We start from the raw sequence: 24,685 nt of genomic DNA on the forward strand, positions 1-24,685 counted from the left end.
TAAAAAACCTATGTGTAAATAAAACAAAACCTACGTGACAAAACCTATGTGTAAATAAGACAAAACCTCCAGCTTAATTGGTTCATCAGAATTCTAAGAAATTGAGGGGAATTGGAATCTAATTTCATCTATTTCTTACGTTTTGTTCATCTTTTACTAAGAAATTCCTAAATGAGTTTTTCCCTAAGGAATTTGTTCCTAAATGAAAGAAATTCATCAATAGAAGAAAGTTCGTTCCATTAGAAAATAGAAGTAATTAATTCCAATTCATGAGGGAAATGAAAAGATTACTATATTACCCTCTACTACTATCACCACCAATGCCACAACCATCACCACTACCCACCACCACCACTGCCAACAGCCCAGCCACCGGCCACCACAACCACTTTCACTGCCACCAGAACCAACAACCACCGCCACCCACCACCCACTACCGTCACCACTACAACCTACAAGGCTACAACCACCACCACAACCACCACCACCGCCACCACAACCTGCATCACCACCCACCACAACCACCATCAACGCCCACCATTGCCTACCGTAATCACAACCACCACCGCCATCGGCACCATTACTGTCACCACCATCACCAGCACCACCACCACCGTCGCCACCACTACCTTCACCACTACCGCTACCGATAGCACTACCACTGCCAACGCTACCACCACCACAATGGTCGCTACCACTACCACCTCCTCTGCCACTACTGCCCCTGCTACCATTATGTCCGCTACCACTACCACTCACCACCACCACCACCACCCACTACCGCCTATAACCACCTATCGCAGCCACCACCGCTATCACCACCACCACCACCACCTCTACCACTATCACGGTCACCATCGCTTCCACCGCCACCATCACCACCTACTACTACCCACCACCACTAATCACAGACAATCACCATCACCACCCACTATTGCTACTATTTCCATATAGCTTATAAAAAGGTAAATTTAAGCAAAAAAAAGAAAAAAACGAGAAGGGTAATTATATTATTTTACAACATTCCATTTTCATTTCTTTCAAAGCAAACAAAATATAGAATTGGATTCTAATTCCATTTCATACCAACCAAACATGCAATGAAATTAGATTTTAATTCCTAACAGATTCTAATTCTTTCGTAAACATTCTACAAACCAAATGTCATCTTAGGATTACACGAAGTTCTTCGGGTTGAGTGTGATTTAAATGTAATCTCACAATAAAATGATGATCATGCATATCATGAGGATACGTTCCAACGATCAAGTTAACATTGAGCGAAAATGGATGTTAGTAGGAGAGTCTTGAAAAATGTGACCCATTTATGTGGGACAACTCTTGTATTTATAATGTGCATAAGGATGTTTGTTGTTATTGGGATACAGGGTATTAGGTCCATACTTGACACCTAGTACTTATTGTTGAATTAAGATGTCTAAGGTCTTATATAAATTGGTATGATCATAGTGAATAAAAGTAAAGTCCTTTTTAGGTTGCCCTAATAACCAGAAATAGCTAGAATTGATATTAGGAGAAAGATAAAACGATTTGTTAATATATTATATGATTAATATATTAATTAGAAATAGTTAATATTTGATTAAGAATTAGTTAGAATCAATTGGAAATCAATTTTGAATTAATTACAATTAATTAAAGGTTAAAGGGCTAAATTTTTCATAATTGAGAAAGGAAAGAGAATTCTAGAGCCATCCATGGTATAGTTTTTGGGTGGATTCTTAGGTTTCTGGAAGCCTTCTATAATTGATAAGGATACTTGCATTGAATAGATAAAATCTGAATATTCTATTATTTAAATAAGGGTTTATCTTGGAGACCCCTAACTATAAATATGACCCCTTGGCTCCTAAATTTCTTGGCTTTTATATTTCACAAGGTGGAGAACAAATTTCTCTTCATCTTTCCTTTCTCCTCTTGATTTCTAGTGTTATAGGGTTTTGAGTGTGAAACATTAAAGGCATCCACACTACCGGTGCTTGCTTTCTAAAGGAGATTCAAAGAGAGTTGTTTGCATTATTCGATTTTTGTAAAATTTATGCTTTATAACTTTGTAATTTTTGATTTACATAGGTTAGAAGTTTGTTTCATAAGTATGTTGCGATAACTTGAGAAAATTACATAGACTTGTAGGTTTCATGTATCCATAATATGATTATGAATCTGCTATGTAATTATTCTTGTTTGTTACCTAGAAAACCCATCATTGGTATCAAAGCCTAGTATTTTCTGTCATTTGTACACATATGAAACTGAAAATCAATACCTAAAGAATCCATAAAATAGTCAAAGTTACTTAATGTGTAGTATGAAAGTGATTAGGCTTCAAGAATCCACTATGTTTCGCCCTCTCTTAACTTTCTTACTATAAACTCCCTTTAATGACACCCATAAACCTCTCCCACATTACATAGACGCCTCTTTTCTCAATTTATAAGCATCATCCAATTGACGATTATGCACTCTTATTTCCCACCCAATGATCCCTTTTTTACTAGCGATGACGGTCATTCAGAGGATCTTTCATGTGGGAACACCCATGTGGAGGAAAAGGGGGTCCCTTGATGAAGAATATGACTGGTGTTGTTTTTGGTTTTCTTCTTTTCATTTTATGTCTTTGTCATTTTAAGGATATTCTATTTACTTAAATATTGTCTTTTTACATAATAATACACCTCTCATACTCTTTTTCTCTCTTGAAACATGATTAGTCATTTCAATGATGTTCCTATACCTAAATAATCACTTGTTTTGTTTCTTGGATGGATAGAGAAATTGGCGAGTCTTTTGAATTTAATGTTGATTTTGATTGGATTTGTACTAGATTGAATAAATACATGAACATATGTGGAAGATTTTGAGGGCAGATGGAAAAGAAAGAAGAAAGAATACTCAGATGTAAGAACATATGTACAATTGCCTCATCTATTTTAAGGGTTTTTAGGTAATATATATTGTCTGTACCTTTGTTTTCCATTATTTCTCATAATTATAAGTTTCAAGTTTTTAAGGTAAACTTTAGTGATTTTATAAGCTATTTCCAAGCATTCATGTGAACAAATCCCAAGAAAACACTCATTGTGTGTTTTTTTCTTGGTTTTTTGTTGTTCACTTTCATTTGTGAACAGAGGCATCATGACTTGTTGACGTTTTCTTTTCTTCCAAATATTCCATGTTGTAATTTTTTTAATTACATCTGGATATGCTTTTTAAGGTAAGATATGAATTTATATAAATATAATGATTTATGCATAATGAAATTATATAATTTTTACTAGTTTTTGATGTAAAGGACCTACGATGGTTAGGTTCTGGTTTGGATTTTTGATGGTCAGTTTGATTATCTTGTTAGGTTTTAACTTGAAAATTCACAAGAATTGTGTTTACTGTTAGGAGAGATTTAAAATTTCATTTATTATATAAAATAGGTTTCATATTAGAACACATACTCAACTATCATCATTGAGTATTTTCAATTTGGAAAGTTCCAGGCTTGACTTTTCAAAATCACAAGTGAAATCTATTATGAATTTGATGTGAAAAGATATATTCTTGGAAGAAACATGTATATATGTGATGTATTTTGAGTTTTCCATGAATCAGGAAAAAAAATCCACAAATATCCATGAGAAAAGACTGTTACAAAGCTCTGATACTGAGAGCGATATAAGGGATTCAGAAAAGAAAGAAAAAGTTAGTTTAGATACTAGTTCTCTAATCGACAAAAAAATAATGAATTTGAATGGTGATGAACTGATGATGGTGTAAGAGGTGGAGGATCAGGTATATGAAAGTAAACCCTAGGGATCTAGAAGGCATCTAAATTTAGATTTGTTAAGCAATCATTTTATATTTCTCATTTTCTTTAGCATTTATTGGCTTCTTGCAATACAATTATGCCTATAGTTGTTGACACATCATATTCCACTAAGATGAAAAAGAGAACATGTTAATTGGTATTGCAACCCTTCAAAAGGAACGGTATAGGCACCGTGGACTTCGACGCATGTGAGGCTTTGTGGTCAGAAACATTGCTAACATGATTCCCCCTTATGATATGGTGGAATCCAATTCTTCTTGTTTTTTTTACATCAACATACACTATATATTAAATCTACTATAGAGACAAAGGAAACCAAAATGTTGGTTTAGTATGACATTTCATTATTTACAATAATTTTATCATATTTCTATCAGTACCAAGTTGTAAAAGGGAGCTTTGTTGGTGGCTTTTGATGGTACTTCAATGATGCTTTTCATTGTTGTTATGGAGTCTTAATGACGTATGGAAAGTGGGCAGTTAAACTAGGCACTTCATTTCATGGTTCATTTTGGAGAAGAGGCTATGTGTTGAATTGTTGATGATGCAGCCATAACTCTTCATCCATGTTAGGATCCATATCACCTCGTAGACAAGTATGTTATTTATTGTTTCATACATTTTTACGTGTTTGACATTGATATATCTTTTATTTCTTGTATACATGTGAAAGTTCTTAGTCTAAATTTATGAGGAAGCTGCAACAGAATCACAAACTAGACTTCAAAAGGAAGAGTATGTTCGAGTCTATAATTACTTTTTTTTTACCTTATTTTAACATGTGATTGGTTTGACTTTTTGTTCAATTATCTCTCGAATTGGACGATGAGAGTTTGTTAGACCAATTCATGTGAAATGTGTCTTTTGAAAAATGGGTTGTGCTCTTGCACCTTAAGTCCAACGATTTCTTTATTTTTGATATCCAAATATTCTTAAGAAAGTAGGTTGATGTAAACATCCATTTCAGTTTATGATCTCTAGAAGATGTTTCATGTAACCCTCACATTTTACACTCTACTGTGTTCAAATTTCCATGACTTTTATGAAATTGATATGTTGAAGGAAGAGTTTGGTAAGTTTCTACTTAGATAATACATGTACGGATGGAGAAAGGTTTCTGTGCAACCCTAGAAATTTGACAAAATAATTCTCACCTGTAGGTGAAATTTTAATTTAAGTTGCAATAACATTGTAGAAATTTTATTTTCTCTATGTTTTCCTTATTTTATTCTTTAGGATATATTTCTGATTGAATAATGGAAGCATCTATATCTAGGGACTATGGATGTTGGAGCTATTAGCACTTTAAAAGAGGCAATATGGAAATTGGATATGGAGAGACTTCTATCTATAAGAGACTATTATAGATTTTGTACTGTTAATACAATAATCTCCATCTGGGGATCTTATGAAGTATTGGAAATACAGTGAGCGGCATATATTTCTTAAAAGCTTCCCTAATTTGAAGAAGCTTGATTCCATCACTACAAGAAAATTTCAATTTAACTACGGAAAAATTCCGTAGCAAATGATGTAATTCCGTAGCTAAACATAAATAATTACGGAAGTTGCTACGTAATTTGTCAATGAGATTCCATAGTAAAATTTCTTGTAGCAAAATGTTTAACTACGAAATTATAGTTCTGTAGCAATTTTGCTATGGCTATTGCTACGATGTCTATCCGTATCATTTCAACTACAACACACTTCCATAACAATTCCGTAACAATGAATTTTGTAGCAAATTCCGTATCTATTTTGTTCCGTAGCAAATTCCGTAGCCATTTGGTCCATAGCAAATTTCGTAGTTAGTTGTTCCGTAGCAAATTCCGTAGTCATTTGGTCCGTAGCAAATTCCGTAGCCATTTGGTCCGTTGCAAATTTCGTAGCCATTTGGTCCGTAGCAAATTCCGTAGCTAATTGTTCTGTAACAAATTCCGTAGCAAATTTCGTAACAACTTTTTTGTAGTCAATTCCATAACAATCGTTTCATACCATTTTTTCTATAAAATTCAGTTATTTAATTTGACTATTATATCAATTTACAAAAATACAATTAATATAAAACAAAAAATAACAAAGTATTTCTATAGAAACTAAAAGAAATATCCAATACATCAAAAGATACATATTTCAAAATCAAAAAGTCGCTACAAATTTAACATAAAACTTTTCGATACATAATATTCTATCATTGATTAATAAAAGTTTTGACATGTTCACTCAATGTGTTAATGACATTCATTGCTTGTGCAAGTCGTTGTTCAAACTTTGTTTGAACATCCACATTTTTATGTATCCCAAAAACGAACCATTCCATCCTCTGATCCAACAACCAATTGAAATCCATCCAATGCAAAACCCAAAGAGCATATCGCCTTACTATTAAAAATACAATAAAAAAACATTGGAATTAGATTATTAATTTAAAAATATTATATTGTAAAAAAGTTTGGGTTTCGCATACCTTTGATCTGATAATGTGCCAATGATATCCAAACCATAGTTGTTGTTATTGTTGGATGTGGTTTGAGCATTGAGTTCTGCAATGTATATTTTCCCATCTCTCCCACTAGCATAAAAAACATGTTCTCCTGGATCTAATGCAACTGCATCGATTATTGAAGGGAACACAATATGTCTCAACAATGGCCCTCTAGATAGGCTCCATAACTATGAGAATTTTATGTTTTTACCAATAGAAATCGCCTTGACGATCATGGAAATAGAAATCCGGGCTCTCCGGGTAGCGCAAAGACCATTATACCCTTTCTTGGAGCAGAAAACCAAAAATCTTCAGGTTGGTTCAAAAACAGTCCAATGAGGGTATATTAGTCAAAAAGACTATATACGTTTTATTTTAAGAAACATACCGATAGATCCTTGGTTCTTGGATGCTTCTTGGTGGAAAAAAGAACACCTGCAACCAAAAAAGAGAAATGTTTCGTATCATGGAATGGAATCACAAACAAATGGAATGGAATTGATCATTACATTCCATTATCAATTATCATGTTAGTAGTTACTATTATGATCTGAGATAGTAATGGAGGGCCTAATCCAATATGGACACCTATGAAGGCGAAATCCTCTAAGCATACACCTACACAATAATAATAAAACTCAATTAAACTATTTTTTTTTTTTTTAAAAATGAAAAAGGAAATTAAAGATATATATATATATATATATATATATATATATATATATATATATATATATATATATAATGTGTACCTGCGCCCCGGCTGATCTTCTCCATTAAAGTATGTCATAACACGTTCAAAGTATTTGACATACCTCTATGTTAAAAAAGACGAAAACGGACATATCAGACATGGTTGTCAAAATCGCGATCCTGATCGTAGGATCGTACGATCCTACGATCCTAGGTGTGAAAAACGATCCGGATCGTAAAAGAATCGTATTTGGGGTAGGATCGCAGGTAGGATCGTAAGATTGTAGGTAGGATCGTAGGATCGAGATCCGATCCGATCCTACCTTCCTTTGATTTTTTTTTCTTTTTTTTGCAAATGAATTTTTGTTACCACTTTATATCTTTTACCCTTTACCAATCTATCATTTATCATTTTTTATTGTGACTTATGACTAATATTTTGAAGTTCTTATAATTTTTGAACGAAAAATTAAATGTTTGAAATATTTTTCATGATTAAATATTATAAATTAAAATTATATTATATTTTGTGGGATCTTAGGATCTCGATCCTGATCTTACGATCCCGATCTTGCAAACCCAAAAACGATCCTAGGTAGGATCCCGATCTTGACAACCTTGATATCAGATATATGTTTTTTAAAAAAAGTTAAAAAAAGAAAAAAGATTTGACTTACTATTTGACTTGGAAGAACAAGTCCATCAACACATCTTGTTTGGTTGTAATATGATAAAGACGCCTCAGCTGTGGGGAAAAACTGCAGGGAGAAGTAATAACAATTGATATACATTTTGTATGAGGGGTAGTTTGGTAAATTGAAGAATTGGTACCTTGAGATATAAAAGAAGACTTGAAATCATTAATCCTGTTCTTGCCATTCCAGCCTTACAATGGACAACCACAACATTTTCAATGTCCTCTTTTAACCATGCATATGCACTATGGCAAAATGATATTATCAGTTGAACTGGAGGGCAATTATGGTCATCAAATGGAAAACAACAACCTGCAAAAAAATATATATTAAATGGGACTAATTTAAGAAAATGATGAAATGATTTAATTAAAAAGAACATAAAAATACAAGTAGTTGACTTTGTTGACTAACCTTCCCTTCAAATAGTGATGCATCATACAGCCTCTCAGAGCAAAGATTGTACACCTTGTACTTATCCTAACATCTACAAATTATAAAAAAGAGAGCTAAATAAAATTGGAAACTAAATGTAAAAACAGAAAGTTCTTACCTTGTGATATGTTTCAAAGAACCTAATGACTTCCTCCATGTGGTTACGATAAAATCCCTACACAAAATTTCAAATATTATCAACAAAAATATTTCATTACATGAATACTTGTGCTAATGATAGTTAAGTTGATGATAACACTTAAAAGTTAAAAGCACTCTGTGAACTTACCTCAACATATCCAAAGAAGCCTGAGCTCATATCACCAGCAGGAAATCCCATAGCAATTATATTCTCAGTAATGTAAGTCATATCCAAATCAAATCCCCCTTCCTGTAACCAATATAATAGACCAGTTTCTTACAATAAAGTGTATACAGTAAATCAAAATAATAGAGTTATCAATATAATTTGAAGAGTGATTTAGATAAAAGGAGAGAAATCGCTAAAAGAGGATTGATTGTTTCAGCTATCGACAACTCACCTTCCACAAGTAAATATGACCAGAAACTCCTCCTCCTACTATGTAAGTGCCATCACTATTGCAAGCAAGAGGATTAATTGCTTCAGCTGGAGAACTCTAACTTTTACCTGAGGCGCAACAGCGAAAACCAGAACATAAGTGACAAATTTGATACTTTTCAATGAAAAAGTATCAGAACATAAGTGAATGTTGGGGGATTGAACTACTATCAGAATCTAGACAACAGGAAGTAATTAAGAATTAAGCTATCATATTTCCCTTTCAATTCCCCTGTATGTTGCAAACCTAATTAAACAATGTGTTCGAACATTTAGAGAAATGTGATGCCATAATTACCTTGTTCCACGACCAGAAGAGAACGGAGCCAGAGGATGATGAAGAATCACAGAGTTGGGAGGAAGCAAGGAAGCGTCCAACGACGGATACAAGGCCGTGAGGAGGAGAGGTGCATGAACGGTAGCGAAGATGTTCTGCACTGGAACGAAGGCCCCAGCAACCGATTCCGGCTTCGATGGATGAAGAAGTGATGGCTACTTCGTCTTCCATGTATAGAGAATTTAAGAGCTTGATGGAGATTCAGTTTAGAGAAGGCCATGAATGCGAAGGAGATGGAAGTTGAGAGAGGGATAGATGTGATCGGCCTCCGACGATGGGTTTGAACGTGATACCTCTAATTTGGGGTTAGGAGGAAGTAGCTTTGTGTGAATTTACTACTTTACCCTTAATAAAACATTGAAACGGCTCAAGTTCATCAAAGGATTCTCTCTTTTCTTTTTTTTTTTTTACTAAAAAATCAAAATAAAACAAATTAATTTCTTTTTTTAGAAAAAGTTGGTACATGACATGACTGAGGGTAAATAAATTTTGATTTAGAGGTAATAATTTTCAAAGCCTAAAAAATATGGGGATAATATTATTATACGAAAATTAACAAATATATGTTATCAAAATCTAAAATTTACATAATATTTATAATGTGGAAATTATATTATAATTAAATTTTCAAAACAATTAAAAATAATATTTTATTTTTGTTGTTAAGTTTTCAAAGATAATTGTGTATTTTTAATATATATTTTTTCAATAATCTTATATATTTTGCTACGGAAACATATTTCATAACTACTTGACTACGAAATTTTCCGTAGCCAAATACCTATGGATTTTGATTTCGTAGCTATTTTGCAAATTCACCTTTTTGTAACAAGTTCCATAATAGATTAACTACAAAATTTTATTTTGTAGCAAATTTTCCTAGCAAAATAGCTACGGATCCCAATTCCATAGCTAACTAGCTACGTATTTTTATTTTGTAGCCAATTATGTAGCCAACTAGTTACATACATGGATTTTGTAACAAGTTTCATAGAGAACTAGCTACAACCAAAAAATTTGTAGCATTATTTGTAGTAAACTATCTACAGATTATAATTCCATAACAACTATTCAAAATTTAGCTACGGAATGCAATTCCGTAGCAAATTAGTTACAACCAACCATTTTGTAACATATTCCGTAGTAAAATAACTATAAATTTAGATTTTGTAACAATTTTACGTAGCTATTTAAGATTTAGCTACATAATGCAATTCCGTAACCATTTATGTAGCAAAATAGCTACAGCAAGTCGTTTCGTAGCATATTCCGTAGTAAAATAGCAACGCATTTTGATTCCATAGTAACTTTCCGTAGCTATTTATGATTTTTCTTGTAGTGCATCTTGATCAATATGATAAATGGTTTCCACAATACAAAGTTTTGGTATGTCAATCGGGACATAGTTTTGGCGTATGACAACTTTTCAGATTATCCATCACGAATTTGTGATGGAAGGTCTCAACTAAGCAGGAATAGATGTGGTGCTTACGCTATCCAAAACTCTATCCTAGATAATTGGCTATATGAGGATGCCAAGAATAGGTTGCAATAGTGTATGGACTATACTAATAAGATCTTGATCAATATAAATTTCATAAAAGATTTAGCCCCTAACTTGAATAATAAGTGACTATCATTTTAACAGCCAAAAACCATCTGTGGGGCGTGCTTAGAACATGCCTTTTACATTCCTAGTATGTGTGTGTGTGTGTGTGTGTGTGTGTATATATATATATATATATATATATATATATATATATATATATATATATATATATATATATATATATATAAGAGTTATAACACTATATGTAAAATATTAAGTCAGTCGAATTAAGAATAGGCCTTATTCATGAAGCTGCACTATAAGAGAAGAGGTATAAGGAAACAACCTGTATAATAACCATTGAATGAGTGTCCTTTTCACCTAGCGTTTTTTTTTTGTGTGGTGGATTGTCATTAGCCGAAAGGGTTCTAATAGGACATTAATCTCGTTAAAAGTATAACATAAAGTACTAGAACATTTATTAAAAAAATAATCTAGTTAATTAGGAAAAAATGAAATTGTATGCTAATTCATGAAAACACACATCAATTTTTTATGAGCCATTAATGGGGTTCATGTGGTTAACCGACACACTAATTTAGGACTACGAAGTTGAAATGATGGTACAAATTGAGTTTATGATTGTTGATGGAGCATGTGTGGCTAACCGACACATCAATGTTAGATCATAAATGGGAACGAGGGTGTCGCACGGGTTTTCATTGTTATTCACATCTTGTTTGTGATCCTTGGTATCCAAGTCACAAATGAAAGAGCATAATCTGAGATTCAAACTCCATTGATAGTTCATTGAATCTCAAGAGATCTAGGAGTTTCATTGTGATTGAAATTGGTAAAGTTTTTACCTACCTAAAATAGATTCGTGATGTGATTACGATATCCCTCTTCATATCACAAATCAAAAATATGTATCCTAGACTTAATTAAAAATAGATTCATGATGTGATTAAGGACTGAATTGACTTCTTTAAACTTTCTTTCTTAGGTTATATGGAAATCCTCTTCCATTTCCTCGTGCATTTTCAAATTCTAGCTTCTCTCTATTGTCCATCAGGAATAACTCATTTGTTTTACAATCTTCCTAGATTGAAAATAGGAAAGATGTCCTCGATGAACATATTCCTCAAAGCAATAATGTGTCAACTTTGAATAAGTTTTTATTCTCATAAACATGTAGATTTTTCATATAAGGTCTCTTGCATCGTTATGCCTACGTCCTTGATGTTCCAAAAGGATCTTCTGTGAACATGTGAACACATGAAATGAATTTACAATTAACTGAAGGGTTTCATCAAATGTAAGGCAAGAGTGATTTTAAAAATATCAAAAATTTCCTATTAGCATTTGAGTTAAAGGAAAAGGTTTTGTATGCACTCAATACGAGCTACATAGACATACACGAGAATCTCAATGTTGCCCTTAACAAGAGTCTTGCAACAGATCTTGTGCTTGGATCTCTCACTAGTTTTTATGATAATTTCAACTTGATTTATCAAATGACTAGTTTGGAGAAAAACATTGATGGAATTATTATACATTTTCCAAACTATGGAAACCAAAAAGGAATTAGATTTCTTATCGAATTCCAGTTATCACCTTTCTGAATATTGGCGGAAAGAAGAGGAAACATTCAAATCCTAAATGGAAAAGAACTGTTTCATCCGGAACTTCCCATTATGAGGGAATGAAATTGGTGTGTCCTTTATTCCATGCAACCATGTTTCAAAAGAGGCAAGTTGCGATTAATTCAATGACAAGGATCAGAGGAAATGGAGCTACCCTAAGTACTTAAAAGATCTTGGAGATGGCGAAGTCAAATGTTTGACTCTACATCAAGTACTTGAATAATCAAACTCCAAGTACATCCAGTTCATGGTTCCTTGATACATGATATGGTAATCACATTTGGATGGAATTTTAGGATCTAAAGGAAAAAAGGAAGCTAAGCATAAAAAACTAAATCCAATCATGGGAACGGACATATGTCGTTGTCTTGATGATTGAGGATTTCAAGCTTGACCTTAGTAGTGGAGTTAGGGTAGATCTAGTTATTTTCTATTACTCTTCGGAGAATTCTAGAAACCAAAAATTTCATTTTATGCATTGTGTAAATAGGAAAATAATTTTCAGTTGATAATGGAAAAGTAATAATCTAGTTTATAAAGATGGTTGTTTTATCTTTGAAAAATCTTCTTGCAATTGGCAATCATGAAATTATAGTTTTTGTTTCTAATAATAGTAAGCTTGAGTTCAATATTTATTACCATAATAATTTAGATAAGAATGCGCATTTGGCATAATTCGCTTGGTCACATAAGTAAGAATTGTATCGCTAAGCTCTAATTGAACTGAACTTGGAATCATTCAACTTCGGTTTGGATGATGTATGCAAGTCTTATTTGCTGGCAAGATGAATTAATCACCATTCACATGGAAATGTAATGGAGGTGAAGGATTTTTTATATTATACATATTAATGTGTGGACCCTTCAGATTCACCACAAGGGATGACATATACATTACTATGTCATATTTGCTGATAGTTTTAATAGATGTGATTATGTTTATATGATTAAGCATAAGTATGACATTTTGAAAAGGTTTATAGAGTGTCAGTACAAAATAGGAAATCAATTGGGTATGAAGATAAAGGGTCTCCAATCTGAAAGTAAAAGTGAATGCCTTAGTGGCGAGTTTTACGATCATCTTAGAGATCGTGGAATGGCTTCCATGATTGGATTCTCTAAGGACACCATAATGTAATGATGCTTCCAAAAGGATAATATAATGCTATATGGTTTGATCTATGATGATTGTGCTTCTTTACCAACTATGCTTTTGGGAAAATGCAATTGAAATAATAGGGAATTTTGAACTTTGTAACCATCTAAGTTTGTTTGAAGACACCTCATGAATTGTGGATTTGGACCGTGCCCTTACATTTAGGTCTGGTGTTGTAAGGCCTTTCGTTAGACGAGAAACCAATGACCAACTTGAATCGAGATCTAAGAAGTGTTATGTAACGCCCGAGTTTCAGGGCTATGCATTTTTAGACGATGTAATAGTCTAGGTCAACTGTTTTAACACTTTTTAAGATAATAAAGATGAAATATTTGAGTATTATGTGAATTTATATGCTCATTACTTATTTATAAATGTGTAATAAATAAAGAATAAAAATAAGCGTCAAAATTAAAGTGTGAGATAAGACTGCTATATTTACATAAAGTTGTAGAGTACCTTCTCGCCTACGCGTGGATATAAAGAACATCGAAAACGGAGTTCGTATGCAAAAGATACGACCATTTTAAGAAAATCAGGCAGTAAAACACTGCTTTTCTTTAATCGCGTAAAACCGAATCGATCCTTTGAGGTACTTATGCTTTGCTGACGGGATTTCCGAGAGCGTTTTTGGACTCAGGATATGGTCTAGTATTTGATTTCATACACGAAATATTTTTAACGAAAATATTTACAAAAGTTGCGAAAACGAACACCGCGTGCCGTTTAAACGCAAAACTTTAAGTGCGATTTCCCGGAGTTCCGTAACTCCAAAAATAAATCTGTTCGGGTTTCTGGAATCCTTGAATTACCCTCTTTTATAAGAAATTTTCAAAAACGCAATCCGATGTCGGGATCTCGAGACACCCGCTTTTGTGTGTTTTGGGGCAATTAAAGGAGGAATAACCCATGTCGACCCACATGACTTGCATGGGAGAAAATCCTCAACCAATTGCTTCTCCTGTTGGTCTTGTCCACGTGATATTCTCCTCATCCTCACTCTTTTGCTTGCACACTTCAATTTGTGAGTACATTGCTTAGCTGGAGGCATGGCTCAAACTTGTATGTGAGTGTGTGTGTTTACTATAAAATGAGGCTTAGACACCTTCATTTCTCACTCACAAAATCTTCCATCATCTTCCTCTTCTTCCCGCTGTAAACTAACAAATGAAATACATATAATGGCTAGGGTTTCATATTATTATCAAAGAGAAGTACAAATACAATGAAAATGAAAGACATAATATATAGACAAACTAATTAGGGTTTCCTAGCGAAAAGGCCCAATCATAAAACCCAATACAAAATAAAGCCCAAAATATTATTAGGTTAACATCCCCCTTCAAACTCACAATGTAACAACAATAAGCATTGAGAGTTTGTCAGACAGAAAATGGAATCGAGGAGCAGTCAACGGCTTCGTAAGAATATCAGCAATCTGCAAAGAGGAAGGAACATAAGGAAGGGAGATAGTGCCCTTCTGGAGATGATGACGTGTGAAATGACAGTCAATCTCAATGTGCTTTGTGTGCTCATGAAACACTGAATTCTTGGAAATCATTATCGCACTCTCGTTATCACAATACAAAGGGGTAGGCTGATAGATGTGAACGCCCATAAATGCAAGAAGCCATCTCAACCAAACAATCTCACAAGTGGCGATAGCCATGGCTCGATACTCAGATTCTGTAGAAGATCGAGAAACAACATCTTGTTTCTTGCTTTTCCATGATATCAATGAATCTCCAAGAAAAACACAATACCCAGTAGTGGACTTACGATCATAAATATCACTATCCCAATTTGCATCACTATAGGCACGCAACTCAAGAGAGGATGAAGAAGGAAACATAAGAGTGCGGAACTGAGTACCACGTAAATATCTCAAAATACGAAGAACAGCTCCCCAATGAACAGTAGTAGGAGCAGTGACAAACTGGCTAACCACATGAACTGCATGAGCAATATCCGGTCTAGTGACAGTCAGGTAAACCAAACTCCCAACAATGGTACGATAAAGACTTGGATCTGATAATGGGACACCATCAGTTGGAGAGTACTTTGCATTACTCTCTATAGGCGTATCAACTGTTCGATTATCCGTGAGTCGTGCACGTTCAAACAAATCTGAAATATACTTCGTTTGAGATAAAAGTTAACCCTTTGGAGATTGAGCAACTTCAATCCCCAAGAAATAACGAAGTAATCCCAAGTCTTTCATAGCAAAACGGTGAGCCAAATCACGCTTTAAAGACTCTATACCATCATGATCATCACCAGTAATAATCATGTCATCGACATACAAGGAAAGAATAATCCGCCCTGCATTCGTACATCGAATAAATAGAGCCGAATCATGGTTACTTGGTTGAAAACCAAGAGAAGTAATCACCGTAGAAAATTTCTCAAACCAAGCACGAGGGGCTTGTTTGAGGCCATATAGAGCCTTCCGAAGTTGACAAACTTCACCGGGTCGATGAGCAATACCAGGGGGAGGAGACATGTATACTTCTTCATGAAGATCGCCATTCAAGAAAGCATTCTTGACATCCATTTGATAAATCTTCCATTGACGAATGGAAGAAACTGCAATCAAGGTGCGAACAGTCGTCATTTTTGCAACAGGAGAAAACGTCTCCTCATAATCCATACCATACTTTTGCGCGTACCGTTTCGAAACAAGTCTGGCTTTATAACGCTCAACGGATCCATCAGACTGTGTTTTGATTTTATAAACCCAACGACAACCAATCGTGTGTTTTCCAGGTGGAAGCGGAACCAGATCCCATGTATGAGTCTGATAAAGAGTTGCAAGTTCCTCAGCCATAGCGGTCTGCCAAAGGGGATAAGAAATGGCCTCTTTATAGGATGTTGGCTCAGAGAGACGATGTACACTAGCAATAAAAGAGGCAAAAGCCAGTGAGTAAGAGGAATAGACAAATTCAGGAAGCTTTGTGGACTTCTTATTACGATAAGGTCTCGATGGAGGGGGGTCTTGATGATTTGTAGGCAGAGGATCAACGATAGGTGCTGGATCAGCCACATGTGGTGAATCAGCAGCAAGTGGTGGATCAGTGACATGTGGTGGATCATCAATGTCAATGCTAAACGGATCAATAGTATAGAGCTCCTCTCAGGTTGCATCATGTGACTGAACAGGAATGCTATAGAATGGAATATGCTCCAAAAAGGTGACATTGCGAGATACATACAGTTTCTGATTTGAAGGATCATAGCACCGATAACCTTCCTGACCAATACCATATCCCAGAAAAACACAAAGAGCTGATTTTGAAGACAACTTATATCTCTCTACATGAGGCTTCAAGACAAAACATGTACACCCAAACACTCGTAATGAAGAATAATCTGGGAGTTGTCCAAACAACATTTCATAAGGAGACTTCCCCGAAGTGTACGCAGTAGGAATGCGATTAATAACATAAGTAGCGGTATAAACAACTTCTCCCCAAAACATATTGGGAACTTGAGCAGAGAGTAGTAAGGATCTAGCAGTTTCTAGGAGATGTCGATGTTTTCTTTCTGCAACACCATTCTGTTGAGGAGTGTCTGTACAAGATGATTGATGTATAGTGCCATCAGATGCCAATAATTGTTTAAAATCATTGGAGGTAAATTCTCCTCCCAGATCACACCGAAAACATTTTATGACAGCAGAGTGTTGAGTCTTGACAAGAGCTCTAAATTCACTATATATGGTGAAAAAGTCAGACCTGCGCTTCATAAAATAAACCCACGTATAACGAGTGTAATCATCAATGAATGAAACATAATAGTTAGCTCCTGACTTGGAGGTTATCGGAGAGGGACCCCACACATCAGAATGCACAATATCAAAGGGAGCAACAGAACGAGTGACACTTTTATTAAACGGTAAAGCAGAAAATTTTCCAAGTTTACAACCACAACAATCAGAAATATCATCAAATTTCAAAGAGTCTAACACACCAGTGGAAATCAAAAACTGTAAACGAGACGCTGAAACATGTCCCAAACGAGAATGCCAAAGATAAAAAGGAGACGATGAAGGGTTTAAACGAAAAGACGACAAATCGACACTAGATGCAGCAACATCAGCAACATGTAGTTGCTCCAAGACATAAAGCTCCCCAAGTCTACGGCCTATCCTAATCACCCTCCGAGACCGAATGTCCTGTACACAGCAGAATGAATCAGAAAACACTACTAGAAAAACAACCTTTTACGAGGCTCATTGCGCGTCGTAAAAGGCTCAGACGACGCGCAAATGCGTGTCAAGGAAGGCCCTGTCATAAAGAGAGACGATGCGCATTTACGACGCGTAATTACGACGCGTAATTACGACGTGCGTTTACGACACGCAATGCGTATCAAGGAAGACCCTGTCATAAAGGAAGATGTCACGCATTCGCGTGTCGTAACCTTACGACGCGCGTGTTAATGACACGCACTGCGTATCAAGAAAGCCCCTGTCAAGAAAGGCCATGTCATAAATGAAGATGACACACATATTTGCGTATCGTAAATTTAAATGTTAAAAAAAAAATTATATATTTATTAATTTTTAAATTAAATTTGCATTTAATTTCTCATAATAGAAATAAAATACCATATACAAAAAATACAATCCATTGCATAATATAAAATAAAATTTCATACTCAAAAAATAAAATAAATTGCACAAATTGTAATGTCATACAAAGAATCATTCAAATGTTAAACAAAAATAATACATTGCTAACATGGGTTATACATTCCTATAAAACTAACAAATAATCATACAACTCTGTTTCTTACTGGAAAGGAATGTCAAACATGATTACAAGTCTCCCTTAATCTTGATTACTCACCTGCCTAAGTAGAATGTTGTTGTTGAGAAGGTTACCTAGCAACAGAGAAAAACACAACACCTCTCCCACAATCACAACAACATTTACAGAGAAAGGGTTGTCAATTACTTTCATTAAGACTTTCATTCAATCAAAAAAATATTAAATAAAAGGGTGAAACAGTAACTTACTTTTGATAAGTTGATCTCCCTTAGAGCAAACACAGCTAAAGCATTGAACAAGACCCTATTTCAAAATTTTATAAATACACAAATCATGATACCTGATATTGGAATACACACTTTGATACATGAATAAATACGAGTAGATTAACCTGGATACATAGGAAGTAAAGATGGAAGGTGCCAGAACTCCGGGGGCATTGTGTTGGTTCCTTCCCACTCGCACACACCAAGCCAGAACTCCACTTAATCCAGCACCAAAATAAGCCTGCATTGGGTTGTACATCCAGACGATTTTATCACGAACATAAGTCATGTTATCAACTTTCTGAAGAAGTATACCAAGACATTTGTAGGAGAAGAATACTCTCAATAAGATAATTTAATTAAAAAATGTAATGATAATGATAATGAGTTCATACCTGTGAAGTAGTGCAGAATGCTCATCATCATATGTATAAAGCTCATACTGCTTTGCAAAAGCATTTCCAAGAGAAATGACCCAATCAATGTCTTGAACAACATCCAAAGTTTCTGTAAGAAACTGCAAACAAAAAAAGAAATAAATAATAATGACATGAAAAGTAAGACTATCAGTCTATAACCTCAACAATAAAACAAAACAAATTAATATTAAAATCAAATAATGATAATACAAATTGTTACAAATTATGGGACAGCAGGGTCTTCTATGATGACATATAAAGCAGCCCTATTACAATATTACCCTTGTGGGACAGCAGGGTCTTCTTCTATGATGACAAATTGTGGGACAACAGTACATGACTAAATGCATGTAGATTGATAAGGTTGTTTCTTTTTTACTTAATAAAATCAAAATGACTTGTCGTGCTAAGTGAGAGGTTGGTCACTTTATATATTAAGACCCTCCCTATTACAATATTACCCTTGTTTATTTATTTATTTTATTCAACTTTTGACAATCTCATGAAAAAGGCACTATCGACCTCGTTTTTTTTCAATGTTCACAAAATTTTAAGCAAAATGTTGGCATCTATTTACCTGTTGTTGTTTGTTTTAGAATTTGGAGAGAGAGAGAGAGAGAGAGAGAGAGAGAGAGAGAATCTTCATGCCTTTATGGTGTATCAAAGGAGGGCGCGAAAAGACAACCCAGTTACTATCCTAAGCAATTAGTGGTCTTAGACCATGTGAAAAACAGAGCTCATATCATAAGCTGATTTCATAAGGGGCAACAACCGGTATGGCAATCCTAACATTCCAAAATTTGAAAACTCAAAGCTTGTCATTGGCTCACAAGTTTTGTTGTATTTCCGCACCACCTGACCATCTAAACACTCTTGTTTCTTAGAGGATATTGTAGTTCATCAATTAAAACAAAAGGAAAATATTTAATTTTACCTGTGTCACAAATTACGATATTGTCCTGAAAAGTTTCGATTCCGTTTCCGATTCCGTTGATATTTATCTAATTCCGTTTTGACAAATGGAATGGAATTGAGTGAAAGATCAAGGGTTGACACGTTCCCTAATGAAAAGCTCCAAGGGTTGAATCTCACCAGTTAATGCAGAAGCCTCAGCAACAGTGACTTTGTTTACATAGTGAGAGAATGAAAAGGGTTCCCCTGGGATTCCGAGTGTGAATTCATTAGATATATCGGCATCTGATACAGCTTTTCTTGATGTCCGAAGCTTATCACTGCAAAGTCATTCAAGAATGTGAGTAAATTACTGTTTTACCCTTTTCATTTACAACACAGACAAAACAAGTGTAACATACATTTCTTTCTCCAGTTGTTTTCGGATGAACTCTTTTGTATGTGCAGTGACTTTATCCACCTTGTTGCAAAGGATAAGAAGTGGAATTTTCCTCTTGACAACACTCGATTTTGTTAAAATGTCATAGAGATACCTTTTTGCAAACAAAACAATATATGTTAAGATTAATATCCATAAAAAAACACATATGGAATTAAGTTTCAAATCATAATTAAAAAAATAAATTACTCTGAAATAGCACGACAATTGGGCAAGAATTCCACTGCATCTACAACAAATACTAAGCCAGCTGCTCGAGGGACATATTCGTCCAATTTAGGGCGCAAACGTGAGTGGCCAGGAACATCAACAAGGTGAACAACCTTAATCTTGCCTTTCTGCAAAACAACATATTACGAATTTGCCCTCGTTTAGGTTTGTTAAAGAGTAAAGAAAGTAGCTTGTTTACCTTGGAGGTCTCGGAATTAAGGACAAAAAGACCCTCATTGGGTTCCATTGATGTAACAGTGCCTTGATGAGAAGAACCATCACGAAGTTGTATCAAGATTGTGTTTTTGTCAAAACTAATCATAAATCATAATCTTACCTCAACCCAATCTCTAGCCTTTGCTACAATTCTTTTTATAAATACATCACCAAAACTGTAGCCAAATTCCTACAAGATTATTGATACAAGACAATGAGCAAACAACAAAACACAGAACTAATCAAAGATACTTATAATCAAGAAGTGAAATCGCACCTGAAGAATGGGAGGAGCCTTGAAGATCACAATATCTGAAACTTCTGGCTTCCGAAAGATGTATGAAAACTAAATCAATAACAGGCAAAAACTCAAAATCTTGCATACAATCACTATGTGAATTGAAAAGCCAAAATGGCGAAATTGGCAACCATCATTCATATAGTGTGTAATAAGGTTAGAATTGGGATTATACCTTTTCGGCCATTATGCGATCACCCACATCAAGGGTAGGGCTCATGGATGTAGAGGGGATGGATCTTGAACCCGCCGTTGCTGCCGGACCGTACCCAGCGATGGGATCTCGGTCGGGATTCTGGAATATACGAGGACGAGAAAAAACCTCGTGAAAAATTCGGCATGTATTGGATTTTCCGGAGGCGGTGGCTAGGTTTTGGGCCACGTAGCCGGAGTAAGAAACTGTGAATCTGATCGCCATACACGCAATTTTGATTAACAACAAAAAGATTTGGAAAATTGCTTCTTCGGTGATCAACTGTTGTGACGCGAAAAGAAAACTCACAAAGAAAGAGATCCCATTGAAAATGAAGGAATCAGTGAGATTAGGAGGGTGGGGTGGAATCGAAGGGTAAGATTAGAACAAGAAGGGAAGAATCGGGAGCTGAAAATTGGAGAAAATGATGAAATTGAAAAACCCCAAAGCTGAAAACAACCTGAGATTTCCTTCGGGAAGCGATGGAGAGATCTCAAGGGTGTGGAGACGAAAGAGACTTCCGGTGAAAAACATTGTGGGTAGGTATGTGTTCAAAATTGATAGTTTTTTTTTCAAAATTGATAGGGGGTTGTGATTCTTTAGGCTTCAAAATTGATAGATTTTTTTTTCGATTCTTTCAAGTTTGAATCAGAAAATGAGAAAGAGTTAGGGAAATCAAGAGTGCAATGCTCGTCCTTGTTAGGTTGAAGATGAAAGATAGATAGAAGATAGAAAAAAAAAAGGCGGGTTTTCAAAATTTTGGGGATTTCATTTCCCCCCTTGTCTACTAAAAGCGCGCTTCATTAAAATTATAAAGCGACAGGTACAGACGACGCGCGTTTAAGATAAAGCGCCCTCCGTGTTTTTAATTTTTTTTTCTTGAGACACTAAATTAAGGGCACGCAATAAAGCGTGATGTAAATCCTTAAATTTTTTAGAGAGATGAGACTATTTTAAGGGCATGTCCTTTTGCGTATCGTTAATTATCGCGTGTCGTAAAAAGCGCGTCATTAAAGGTCTTTTTTCTAGTAGTGAAAGAAGACCCAACAACCAGATTTACACAACTGACTGACCGATGGAAGATTCAAAGAAAGTGTAGGAATGTAATACACATCTGTTAAAGATATATAAGGAGTGACAATAGAACCAACACCCTCTACTGACATGGGTGTAGCACTAGCAGACATAACAGAGACAGGTGTACGAGAAGATAATGAAGCAAAAGATGAAAAATGTGGTGACATGTGATGAGATGCACCAGAATCCAATATCCACAAGGATGAAGGAATACCTGACGTGTTGGATGAAGACAGACCTGAATGAGACATGGAAGCTGACATGGCAGTTGGATTGGTAGCTAAGAACTGTCTGAACTGCTCAACAATCTATAGATCCAAGGCTGATGGTGGTGTGAAATCTGTTTCATTCTCAACTGAAGGTGTAGCAGCAACGTACTGTGCTGGCCTAAAAGATGAAAAAGAGGGACGTGACTGTACAGAAGACTTGTTCTGCTGTGAAGACTGAGAGTATGCTGGTGATCTTGTTTGTTGTTGCTGTTGATTTCCCTTTCTTGTCAGTAAAGGACAATTTGCCTTCCAATGGTTTTTCTTCTTACAGAAAGCACACTCATCAAATGCAACTCTGGGAAGATTTTGGTTTGAAGATTGGGGTCGTTGTGAAACAGCAAAGACAGCAGGAGTGGCTGTCTTGGGAGCTTTGTCAGCATGGGACTTGATACGAGTTTCTTCAGCAATCAACTCGTGAACAACCGAATCAACAGTGGGAAGAGGTGTATGATGCAAGATTGATCCACGCAGACCTTCAAAATCTGAATGTAATGCCATCAAGAACTGAACCAAACGTTGCTCTTCCCTTCTATCAATATAAGGCTTAAAAGCCTTCAACACATCAGGTTCTGTAAGAGCTAATTGATCCCACAAATCCGACATAGCTGCATAAAATTCCTGAACACTAAGATTGTTCTGTTGGAGGGCTCGAATATCAAACTCTAACTGATACTACTTTGCAAAGTTAGACTGAGTATACAACCTAGCCAAGTGATCCCAAACCTCCTTTGCCGTGTCATACTTCGCCAACTGAGTACCAATAGACTGGATGACAGAATTATTAATCCAAGTAATGATCTTGGAGTTATCCGTCTCCCATGAATCCAGTAAGGTTTCATAATTAGCGGCCTTCTCGTCTGTTGGTTTCTTCTTGTCACCTGTAACAATCCCCCACATAGTCTTGCCCCACAATAAATTTTTCATAACATAACTCCAATAGGCATAGTTTTTGCCATCAAGTTGAATACTAATGGACTGAAGAGAATCATCTCTTGGGGCCATATTTCAATATCAGTCAAATAGTAAATACGAGTAGTAGCAAAAAATGATCAAGATCTTGAAATCAACAAAGCTAGACGAAAACGAAACCCTCAAAACCGACAAACGAACAAATCAAACCAAACCAAATACAGAAACGAGCAAAAAAGACATACCCCAAAATTGCAAATGGTGACAATGAATAGTGCTGATGAATAGTAACCGTGAACAGTACTCAGCGGTGAACAGTGTCGATGAACAGTAACTCTGATGAACAGTACCCCCCCCCCCCCCCCCCCGATGAATAGTGTCGATGAACAGTACTTGCCCCCCCCCAAAAAAAAAAACGAAAAACTACAAATAATCAACCGATCTCTGATACCATGTAAACTAACAAATGAAATACATATAACGGCTAGGGTTTCATATTATTATCAAAGAGAAGTACAAATACAATGAAAATGAAAGACATAATATATAGACAAACTAATTAGGGTTTCCTAGCGAAAAGGCCCAATCATAAAACCCAATACAAAATAAAGCCCAAAATATTATTAGGTTAACACCCCCCTCTCTCAATCTTGATCTCTATCTCCCTCTATATCACCTTGAAGACCATCAGCATAAACCACCATTCCACCACCCCCTGTTGCTGCTGCTTTGTGAGTACTCCACCACCACCATTTATTTATATTTGTATTTTACATTCGTTAGCAAATGGCCAAGAACTAGTTTATTTATTTATTTATTTATTTTTGCTGTGCTTAGTCGAAGAAGAAACAGGAGGAAGTGATTACCTATCACACTTCAATCAAAATGTCACCATATGAAGCATTATATGGTCATAAATGTCGTACCCCATTATGTTGGCGTGATGTAGGACAAAAAATCATTGGAGGCCCTGGAATGATTCAAGACACCACATACAAGATTCAAGTTGTACGAGAAAGAATAATAAAAGTGGCCCATGATCGACGAAAGTTCTATGCAGAAAAGAGGAGACGACCCACAGAATTCCAGGTGGGTGATTTTCTAATGCTGAAGGTATCCCCATGGAAAAGCATTATGCGATTTAGGAAGAAAGGAAAATTGAGACCTAGATTTGTTGGACCTTTCAAAATCATCCAGAGAATTGGTAAGCAAACATACCGTTTGGAATTGCCGGAAGATTTGGCAGGTATTCATGATGTGTTTCATGTGAGTTATTTGTGTAAATGTT

At 35.3% G+C, this 24,685-nt stretch overlaps 2 protein-coding genes and 1 long non-coding RNA gene across 10 annotated transcripts; 1 reads left to right on the forward strand and 2 right to left on the reverse strand.

Moving 5' to 3' along the window:
- Positions 1-338: 338 nt before the first annotated feature.
- On the reverse strand, positions 339-876 carry LOC111897235 (glycine-rich cell wall structural protein 2-like). Its single transcript, XM_052771803.1, has 3 exons — positions 782-876; positions 510-724; positions 339-394 (listed from the first exon to the last, which is right to left on the reverse strand). The coding sequence occupies exons 1-3, from the start codon at positions 874-876 to the stop codon at positions 339-341; spliced, it is 366 nt and encodes a 121-aa protein (XP_052627763.1).
- A 2,053-nt stretch (positions 877-2,929) lies between these two features.
- Positions 2,930-5,528, forward strand: LOC122198267 (uncharacterized). Of its 4 annotated transcripts, XR_006192511.1 has the most exons (3): positions 2,930-4,437; positions 4,515-4,576; positions 5,118-5,528. It is a non-coding gene; the product is annotated as an uncharacterized LOC122198267 (long non-coding RNA). The 4 variants fall into 4 exon arrangements; XR_006192510.1 differs by having other exon boundaries at positions 2,930-4,576; positions 5,078-5,528; XR_006192509.1 differs by having other exon boundaries at positions 2,930-4,576.
- Positions 5,529-5,903: 375 nt separating this feature from the next.
- Positions 5,904-9,363, reverse strand: LOC111897225 (phosphatidylinositol 3,4,5-trisphosphate 3-phosphatase and protein-tyrosine-phosphatase PTEN2A). 5 transcript variants are annotated; one of them, XM_052764381.1, is made up of 13 exons: positions 9,028-9,363; positions 8,692-8,798; positions 8,439-8,540; positions 8,268-8,324; positions 8,129-8,201; positions 7,851-8,026; positions 7,697-7,777; positions 7,079-7,143; positions 6,868-6,944; positions 6,715-6,761; positions 6,538-6,613; positions 6,309-6,441; positions 5,904-6,223 (listed from the first exon to the last, which is right to left on the reverse strand). In XM_052764381.1, the coding sequence occupies exons 6-13, from the start codon at positions 7,896-7,898 to the stop codon at positions 6,133-6,135; spliced, it is 618 nt and encodes a 205-aa protein (XP_052620341.1). In that variant the 5' UTR covers positions 7,899-8,026; positions 8,129-8,201; positions 8,268-8,324; positions 8,439-8,540; positions 8,692-8,798; positions 9,028-9,363; the 3' UTR covers positions 5,904-6,132. The 5 variants fall into 5 exon arrangements, with proteins under 5 accessions (XP_052620341.1, XP_052620340.1, XP_052620343.1 ...); XM_052764380.1 differs by having other exon boundaries at positions 6,309-6,450; XM_052764383.1 differs by having other exon boundaries at positions 6,538-6,609; positions 6,915-6,944; positions 9,028-9,362.
- Between the last annotated feature and the right edge of the window lie 15,322 nt (positions 9,364-24,685).

The sequence above is a fragment of the Lactuca sativa genome, chromosome 5 (genome assembly GCF_002870075.4).
Source record: "Lactuca sativa cultivar Salinas chromosome 5, Lsat_Salinas_v11, whole genome shotgun sequence".
NCBI classification, from domain to species: domain Eukaryota; kingdom Viridiplantae; phylum Streptophyta; class Magnoliopsida; order Asterales; family Asteraceae; genus Lactuca; species Lactuca sativa.

Bases quoted from the DNA above. Each gene is read 5' to 3' on its own strand.
- LOC111897235 (XM_052771803.1), bottom strand. From the start codon at position 876: ATGGTGGCGGTGGAAGCGATGGTGACCGTGATAGTGGTAGAGGTGGTG. The intron at 725-781 runs GTAGTGGGTGGT...TAATGGTAGCAG, and splicing joins GCGATAGGTGGTTATAGGCG to GGGCAGTAGTGGCAGAGGAG. The intron at 395-509 runs GTGATGCAGGTT...TTCTGGTGGCAG, and splicing joins GATGGTGGTTGTGGTGGGTG to TGAAAGTGGTTGTGGTGGCC.
- LOC111897225 (XM_052764380.1), bottom strand. From the start codon at position 7,898: ATGGCAAGAACAGGATTAATGATTTCAAGTCTTCTTTTATATCTCAAG. The intron at 7,144-7,696 runs GTAAGTCAAATC...TTTTTAACATAG, and splicing joins TTGTTCTTCCAAGTCAAATA to AGGTATGTCAAATACTTTGA. The intron at 6,762-6,867 runs GTAACTACTAAC...TTTTGGTTGCAG, and splicing joins TACTATCTCAGATCATAATA to GTGTTCTTTTTTCCACCAAG.